At 47.1% G+C, this 9,895-nt stretch overlaps 1 protein-coding gene across 1 annotated transcript; it reads left to right on the forward strand.

Annotated features, from left to right (window-relative positions):
- Positions 1 to 501: 501 nt before the first annotated feature.
- Positions 502 to 2,525, forward strand: LOC100274449 (glycosyltransferase). The gene has a single exon (NM_001148808.1). The coding sequence runs from the start codon at positions 580 to 582 to the stop codon at positions 2,167 to 2,169; it is 1,590 nt and encodes a 529-aa protein (NP_001142280.1). The 5' UTR covers positions 502 to 579; the 3' UTR covers positions 2,170 to 2,525.
- Positions 2,526 to 9,895: the final 7,370 nt, after the last annotated feature.

Below are 9,895 nucleotides of genomic sequence, written 5' to 3' on the forward strand. Positions count from 1 at the left end.
AAATTGATTGGCCTACGTACGTCGGTGGAAGATAATGACGCATACCTATGCATCCAAAAACAAGTATGAACTGTATCACAAATATTTTCTCTGCATATATACATACAGCTAGCAGCAATGAATTCTACACCATTTTTTCTGACCTGGAAGACCTGAATTGGTCGATGCTCCATCCTAATTGCATTGACGTGTCAAATAAAGCTAGCTAGCTTTCTACTTGTAGGATTAGGACTGGAAGATGTCAAGATGCACCGCTAGCGCGCTGCAGGTGCCAAAATGGCGCACGTCTGCCAGCAGAAGCTGAAGCTGACCCTAGCTAGCTAGCGGTCATGGAAATCCTTCGTCGTCGCCTCCGCGCGCGCCGTGTCTCTCTTGTCACGTTCGGCAGCGACCAGCGACCGCGCCGCCCTGTCCCTGTGCAACGACTCGATCGTCTCTCTTGGCAAGTCCTTATAAAGTTATAACCCCGGCCCGACGCGAGAGTGACACAGATGCCGGCTACAACGACGACGTACTAGCTAGCTAGCTCGTTCGATCGCGTGCGTCGTTCCACACCGACGACCGGCGGAGACGAGCGGCATGGAGGCCTCCGCCAAACTGCCCGTCGTCGTCCCGAAGGGCGTCGGCGGCATGGACAACGACGACGTCGCGCCAGCGGGCGGCAAGAAGCAGGCGGCGGCGGGCAGGTGGGGGTTCGTGCAGTTCTTCTTCGTGCTCGCCGTCGTCTTCTGCGTGCTACTCTACGCACCGCGCGTCCTCGTGCTCAGCCCGTACGGGTACAGCATCGACGTCGGGCTCTTCGCGCCGACGCCGACGACGGCGACGGCCTCGTCGGTGCCGCAGCGCGTCGCCGGAGGCAATGCGGTGGCCCTTGACCTTGACAACCAGGTGCGGTCCCCGTGCTCGTCCATGCGCGACCACACCATCTGCTGCGACCGCTCCAGCGTGCACACGGACGTGTGCTTCATGGCCGGCGACGTGCGCACGGACGCCGCGTCGCTGTCGCTCCTGCTGTTCCCGCCGCACCAGCAGGCGCAGAACGGCACGTCGTCGGAAGAGGACAAAGAGGAGAGGGTGCGGCCGTACCCGCGGAAGTGGGAGCGCTTCATCATGGACAAGGTCCCCGAGGTGCGGCTCCGTGTGGCGGCGCCGCGGCGGCCAGATGGGGAGCGGGAGGAGGAGGAGCACCGGTGCGACGTACGGCACGACGCGCCGTTGCTCGTCATGTCCGCGGGGGGCTACACCGGCAACCTGTTCCACGCGTTCAACGACGGGTTCCTGCCGTCGTGGCTGACGGTGCAGCACCTCCGCCGCCGCGTCGTGCTGGGGGTGGTCTCGTACAACCCCTGGTGGGCCGGCATGTTCGGCGAGGTCATCTCCGGCCTCTCCGACCACCCCGTGGTGGACCTCCTCCACGGCACGCGGACGCACTGCTTCCCGGGCGCCATCGTGGGGACCCGCTACCACGGCATCCTCATCGTGGACCCCGCTAGGCTCCGGGACAACAAGACCATCGTCGACTTCCACCAGATGCTCGCCGACGCGTACGAGAAGCCACCACGGGAGACGGCAAGACCAGCACAGCAGCAGGACCTGCGGGACGCCGAGCAGCGGCGGCGACGGCGGCCGAGGCTGGGGATCGTGTCGCGCAAGGGGACGCGGGTGATCGAGAACCAGGCGGCGGTGGCGCGGCTGGCCTCGTCCGTGGGGTTCGACGTGGACATCCTGGAGACGGCCAACGGGCTGCCGCTCTCGGCGTGGTACGCGTCGCTGCGTGCCTGCGACGCGCTCGTGGGGGTGCACGGCGCGGACCTGACCAAGTTCCTGTTCCTGCGGCCGGGGCGCGCCTCGCTCACCCAGATCGCGCCGCTGGGGGTGTCCCCGATCGCGCGCGAAGACTTCGGGGAACCCGCCGCCCGGATGGGGCTGGCGTACGAGCAGTACGAGGTGCGCGCCGGCGAGAGCTCGCTGGCGCGCAGGTACGCGCCGGGCGACGTGGTGCTGACCGACCCGGAAGCGGCGAAGCGGGACAAGGGGGGATGGAACTTGGTGGCGCGCGTCTACCTCGGCGGCCAGAACGTGACCCTGGACCTCGCTAGGTTCCGGCAGACCCTGGCGAGGATGCACGCGCACGCGATGCGGCAGCGGCGCCGGCAGGAGAGACTGTGATGGCCGGCCGGCCGGCGGCGACAGGTGTACGCACGCACGGCGGCTGTCTATGCTGTTCCGGACCGGTAGAGGGAGCGTGACGGCAGGCATTGGCAGCTTGTTGGAACGACGACGTGCATCAAGTGTTGGGGGGCGGTGAGCATGCACGCATCACCGTGTATTTTGGATGGAGATGGAACAAGAGAGGCGTGCTTTGTCGTGTGCTGTTTGCGTGACGGATTGGGAACGCCGACGACCACTAAGGTGACGGCAGCATATATATATACCTCGATCGAATGCCGCATACATATGGTGTGACGATGCACCCCCTGACACGTATATTGTATGTGCAACATATTACAAATTACATATTTTACTAATATCTGCGTGCATGTATACTTGTTTTTTTTGAGTCTTTCGTTTGCTAATTCTGTGATCGACACGTCGTCTCTGATTCCTTATACTGAATATATATATACGTGCTCCGTCCACCTCAAAAAGGTTTAAAAGTCATGAACCTTAAATTTAACTAAACGTATAAAAACTAGTAAAATTGACAGCATGAAATAAAAATATTATTAAAATAACTACGTGATATATTTATTAAAATTAACTTAAGTATATTAATATTAATTTTTTCTATAAAACATAGTCAATTTATGATTATTTGATTCCTACATGTATGAGGCTTCTTTTTTTATGGAGCGAGTATATTAGTTATAGGCATGTGCCTGTACCACATATACTCGGATAATTCTAATACAGTAATTGTCTTAAAATAAATAAACTTTGATAATGAACATCGGTTAAACTATCTTTAGTTTGACCAACTATATACAATAAAAAACTATACTATTTAAAGCATTAAATAAGTAGTTTATAAAAAATATTCCTCGTGATCTATCTTTGCGCGCGTGCGCAAGCGCGTGTCCCAACTGTGTAGTAGTAGTACTCGAGATTCTACTGCAACATGTACACCGTTCCACTTTCCTGGATCTCACCGCCACCGGTGCGGTGCAGTGCAGCTAGGCAGATTGCATGCATCGCAGTTGTAGGGGGAATGTTCCCTGGTACTTGAATGGAACAGTGCGTGTGCGTCATGCGTTACAGCAGCGGGGCCTAGTGGGCATCGGGCTATATGTTGCGTGGCGTGGTTTCCATCTGGCCTGCGTGGCGCGGCACCTGTTGCTCGAGCGGGACGGCGCAACAAGAACTTGTAGGCCCGGCCCAGCTGGGGGCTGGCCTGTGGCCTCTCGGAATTCAATGCGGTTTACGGGCTTGGGGTCCAGTACGGAAGAGTTTGGCCCAACTGAATGCAGATCGAGCTGTCGTTGCACTCGTACAATGACATGCAGTAGCTATAGGCTTTAGGGGAAAAAACAAATAAACACAAAAGTTTACTACAGACAAAAAAAGAGGTTATTTTTCATACCTGTGGCTAGCAGGAGCTGACAGGGTAGGTAGACGGATGGAATCTGTACATACGTCGGAAGCAATGATGACTCGCAGCGTACTAGTTAAACTTGTTAAGTAACCCTAGTTAGGGTTATGTGGGCAAATACCTGCTTTGCCCCTGAGGGGTCTCACATCTCTATATAAGGAACCTGTACACCCACTCATAATATAGGGAAGAGAAAGAGGCGAGAGGCCCAACCCTACATCGTGTCTATTGTGTTTTCTCTGTCGTGCTAATAGGAAGGGAGACGGGTACTCTACAGCTTTTTACGCCTCTATTGCTGACGTGAGGGAAGGGAGCGGATCTGGTGATCCGTGGTAACGTAGTTCTCAACACGTTATCAGCACGCTCTACCTCGACGTTGCTGCGGCGAGATCAGATCTACATCAACTCTCCGTCAAGCCGGCAGGTCTTTGGCCTAGCCGAACTGTCCTACGCGACAGGCTTCGATTCTCCCTCTACGCAATCGAGTGGTATGTTTTCTTGATCCGCTGGTGTGATCTATGCGACACAAACTTGTTGTCTCCGTTATGGTGCTGCGTCCGTGCCGGAAGCGCTGCACCCGTGGTAGCTAGCTCTCACCAGAAGATGAGATCAAATCTTATAGTGGGCATCGACTTTAACGCGTGGCCGCCCTGCATGGCGGCGCCCGGAAACGGACACACGGAGCTTCGGCCTCTGCTCCACAAGCTCGTGCGACGCCTCGCCCGCGCACTTCCCCGCGCAGCCGCGCTAGTCCCGCCCGCCGCACGCGATGGTAGCGCCCTCCGTGACCCGGCGTACCCCTCGCGATGTCACTCGAGCCGAGTGCAGGCATCCCGTCGCCGGTTGTCAAACTCGGGATCAGGAGCAGCGCCGTCCACGCGCATCCAGTAACAGATCACGAGAAAAAGGTGCAAGGTTGGTGGAGTGGTGTTTAAGCGCACCAGCTAGGAGGCATGCACAACCGTCTGACCCGGTCACATGCATGCACAATCGTCTCCAATGCATGCACGTGTAATGAGCGGCGGTAGTTTTGCTTGCATGCAGCCTATTGTGGCCACAGATGCAGTAAAAAGGAGCCGATGTTGATCCAGTCAAAGGCAGTTAGCCAATTTCTAAAGCCCGGTCAAAGTTGCCTGACCGTGCGTTTATGAACAAAAAAAAGTTACTGGTTTTTTTCGTAAATACACGCTGAATCAATAAACTTTTGTACATTTTTTTAATTTATGTACATGCTCTATGTTGTTTATTTTATTTATTTCCTGTAGCAAATAATAAATAGAATAAACAATTTTTGCAGTTTCTACTTTAATTAATTATTTCCCGTAGTAAATAATTAGTAGAAAATGCATGCTTAAATATAGAAAATGTCTTTTACACCTGATGTGTTATGTTCATGTATTAATTATGGTGTTCATTTTTTCTGTATTAATAATTATTTCCCGTAGTAAATAATTAGCAGAAAATTATTAAAATGCCTGTGAAGGTTATATTGTGTATACTCAAATCGCTCTAAATATTTGTGTTGCGTTGAGCTTTTGGGCTCACGTCGAGCGATTAATGATATAATGGGTACTTAGACACGTCGATCAGATTACATTTTTCATTGGTTGAGCTATGACATTGGCTAAGCATTGGCTGCGCTCTGGCAACACGTCGCATTATTTGTGTCATTAGAACTTAGTTGCGTCATGTGATTGCTATGTTGTACTCTCGCTTAATCCGACCACTCCTGTTGAGTTGGACCGGCATCGCCGAGTCATGTATTTTTTCGCATGCCTGTAAGCACTGTTCGTCTGTCGTTATCACCGAGCCACAATTGCGTCTGTTGCACACGTTGTGTGGACTTGTCGCGTATCCCAATTACCGAGCCACAATTGCACCTGTTACGCTTGTTATGGAGGCTTGTTGCGTTGTCGTAGCCCAGATGGCCACACACGCGTTGACGCCAGATACGATAGAGCTTTTACTCGCGTGGATTGTGGTGGGTCGTTCAAGCCCTAAAGTCACATTATGCGCAACCTTCGTAAACAATTTTGTTTAGCTCTATATTTTATTTGCTTGTGTTGTGTGGCATCATATATTTATTTATATTGCCAAGTGGCCATAACAACTATATCAAGCTCTATAGTGCTCGAATAATTTGGGAAATTAAATTGAAATACAACAGAACATGGATAAGTTAATTCTCTCCTCTCTCCTCATGCATAAAGTTTTACCCGAAGTAACCCGAAGATATATAATATAATGCATGAAAGCCTTTTTGGCATAGAAGATATCACAAATTGGGATTATATTAGTAAGCAAAAAGACCTTACCAAATGATTTAAGATCAGAAATCTCAGTCATACATTGCTCAACCAGATGTTAGCACATTGCTCTCTTTGTCGCTGGATGACATGAAGCAAACTATGAGATAAAAGGACATGTAACTGCTAGCAACAAGAAGTTGCGAGTATACCGAGAGGTTATTTTGAGAAATTTTTCACTATGTTGGTGTGAAAACCATAGTGTGTTCCCGTCGAACCACTTTACTCGTTCTATCTAGGACCTCTATGCTTGTGTCGCATACATCTCTCAGAATTGTAAATACTTATAGTCACTGAATTGACTCGGGATAGTCCTTTGACAAGTTTGTTATACACTGTAAGCTGAATGGTAAAGGTCGGTCCTGAATGGACACATACCTAGGGTTTATGTAGCCGAATTACACTGAATTCCACCCTTTGGCATGCTTACCATTATCTACCTCTGATCTACCAGAAGTGAGAAGAGTAGACAAATAACTATAAAATTCCACATCACAACAGAGCTTGAAGCTAAATTAGACATTAACATGTCCTTGGTCCTCGGAGCCAGAAGAGTCATATGTCTTGACCACTAGACTACTAGTGATGATAATTTATGATAGAAATATGAAGATCTTGTAGAGACCTATTGTATCCTCTCTACTCCAGACGATTTCTTCGTATGAGAGCAATACTATCTATTGTTGAAGACGGATCCTAGGCGGATACCAGTCTTGTTTCGTTCTTGCCAAGCAGTTATCATCATTTGTTTCATGAAAAGCTAGTTATATGGTGATTTTTCACAGATAAAAATGAATTCTTGGCCTTGTCTGTTCTATTCCAAAGCTTCTCTTTTTGCCGAACAACGAAGAGATCGAAATAATGCTTTATAGAACAAATTGGTATATAATATGAGGAGAAATGTTTGCCCTGCTGGCAGCATCACAAATTATTAACTATTGTTATAAATTCTCTCTCAAAATTATTATACCTAAAAATGTTGCATTAACCGATACCCAATTTCAGAACGGTATGAGTAATTGGGTAAACCATGGGCAATAATAAAATGAGCTGGACTATACATCTCTGCATATAAAAATCTCTGCTTGGCAGCATTGGCCTGATGCCATGCACTTTACCACCATTATATACGCACATATTCTCCTATGTGCTTGAAAGCACAATGTAACCAATGAATGTCCTTGTGAGCGCTAGACCCTGATGGTCATTTTATTTGTTGATTTGAAGTCAACTACTACCTCCAAACGATGAATGGTATGCATGAGCCCCTGAAGGACTCTTCTGGATAACATAGTGTTGCGCATATCAGTCTAAATCTTAATGATTGACTTGTATTTGGTAATAAAAACAATAAGTTTGCAGAATTGTAACCATGAAGCAACTTGTTGTTGCGTGTCTTGCTGGAAGTTGAGACTAATCCTTCACGATGAAGGACAAATATGTAGTATTCATGCCACTACATTAATCTAAGTCCAAAGCTCACTGCATAAAACCCCTATCTGTAATGTGCGTAAGATTTCCCAAATAAATCACCACAATAGCAAACATTAGCCACAACTGGATGATTGTGGTTGGGGATTTTATCTATATGCTTTTTAGAACATCTCGGCATTAGGGGGAGGAATGCCCATATAGTATAATGCTTCAATATTCTATTAAACGCACAAAAGTCAAACTGAATCTATCGTTCAGTGTGTACTCCTGTGTATATGGAGTTTGCCAGAAATTGTTGAGGAGTAACCATATTGGTCTGAATGCCTCTACCTGATGTAGATGTGGATATACCCGGGATTAATATAATATCCACATTTGACTTATTGACATTTGATCTATTCTCGGGGACGCCTGCGAATATGATCCGTTGGTCTTAGTCAAAGCATATATTCTAATTGCAGATTCACGTGGTCTGTAATAACTCTCTTCCAATGGACTCGCCCTGCTGGTGATTTGCCTCACGAAGAGGTTCATCTTGATGATGAAATTCCTAGCAATGCGCGCAATATCATTGTGCTGGGAATACGGAACAATGAATCTTTCGTTTTGGGAAATGACGAAGATCATTATTAAATGTGGGAGACAAATGTGTCGACACCTATATTGCCTCTATAGATTGCAAAGGGATCCAAAACAAAGTCCTAGGCATGAGTGCTTGAAGCTCTCTTATCGGGTCATTGATAAATGCAATCGAGGCTGAACCAATAATCGCAAAATGAAAGTCACGAGCTTGAAGTTCGGACATTTATGGGCACTATTGAAATAATGTGTGGTGAATGCGATGGTTCAAGTGGTCTTGTGAGAGACCCATCCCACATATGTGTTGAATAAACACTGTTCCGCTATGTAATATATCTGGCAAATGGCATGAATTAAAATATGCAGTAATAGGATTCTGAAGATCCATCATGAGATCCTAGGAGGACCCATATCTTTGAATTATAAATATGCAACATATAAATCTCGTACCGAATAATACATTCCTGACGAATGAACACTCTCTTATGTAGAGAGAATATCTCCTAGATGAGATTATAGTTCCTTAATGGAACCTTTCCAGAAGAAATAAAGTCTATGTTAAACACCAAAGTTTGATAATCCCTATAAAGGGATAAAGACCCATACAGACCCGAAAAGGAATGAGACGAGGTACCAACAGACTTGAAGTTCACTGAATAAGCACATGTGCATTCCACGAGTTTTACTCATGGTATTTTCCAGTTGATGTGGAATTACGGTATCCTCTAAAGCCCTGATGGCAGAAACCTATAAGGTTTAGGTGTTACTGGCAAAATATCCCCATTGTGCCAGAATGACAGACTATAACGATGTATCTGATCGTTAAAAAATCCCTGATGGATTACGATCTTTGATGAACTTTTGTTACACCATCATAGATGTTGCAATGGATGAACGCTTGGAGCGATGTGTCATATTTAGAATATGTACTATTGCAACTATATTATCCCCTAAGTCCTATTGAAGGACATGCTATTTGCTTTGCACAACTATGTATAAATTGTGGTGTAAGATAGAAAATGATAGCACCTAACCTCATCCATTCTCATTATTCCAGATGAACAATGAGACATATATCTTGAAGAATATGCTTGAGTTATGAGGGATAACGACTTTGACAGATGTCATCGTCAGGGGGAGCGAATACTTATATTGATCACAATCGTGAGACAATAAATGTCATATATTATGCCCTGAAGGCGTGAGCTTGATGATCAATATGTGTACCTTTATGGAACTTTCTATCAAATATATAGATCCAGTCGGTCGAACACCATCAGTCAAAGTGGCTTATTTATATTGATATGTGCACTTACCTCGTATATCCTAGAAGTGAGTAGAGGTAAAGTTCCTGAAATAGTCCTTGCAAGGATATGCAATCCGTTTGCTAAACCTTTATGTGCATATACTTCTAGAAGAAGATGTTTTGCCTAATTGATACAATTTTGCAAGGATCAGGGGGAGCACATTTCTAAAGTTAGCCCTTGTAGAAGATTCGATAGAATCTAGATCCCAGAGGATCGAAATCTGTCCCGATGACAGTTGTTGTACTCTTTTTCCCTTGGTGAGTTTTCTTGAAGTTTCTCACATGAGGTTTTTAACGAGGCAACAAAGTGCAAATGCAATTTGTATCACCATGCACTCTTTCTCCACATTTTTCCCACTGGGTTTTTCGGAGTTTTAACAAGGCATGTGTTGGTCGCGGTATTCGCCCAAGGGGGAGTGTTAAGTAACCCTAGTTAGGGTTATGTGGGCAAATACCTGCTTTGCCCATGAGGGGTCTCACATCTCTATATAAGGAACCTGTACACCCACTCATAATATAGGGAAGAGAAAGAGGCGAGAGGCCCAACCCTACATCGTGTCTATTGTGTTTTCTCTGTCGTGCTAATAGGAAGGGAGACGGGTACTCTACAGCTTTTTACGCCTCTATTGCTGACGTGAGGGAAGGGAGCGGATCTGGTGATCCGTGGTAACGTAGTTCTCA

Source organism: Zea mays, chromosome 8, assembly GCF_902167145.1.
Source record: "Zea mays cultivar B73 chromosome 8, Zm-B73-REFERENCE-NAM-5.0, whole genome shotgun sequence".
Taxonomy (NCBI): Eukaryota; Viridiplantae; Streptophyta; class Magnoliopsida; order Poales; family Poaceae; genus Zea; species Zea mays.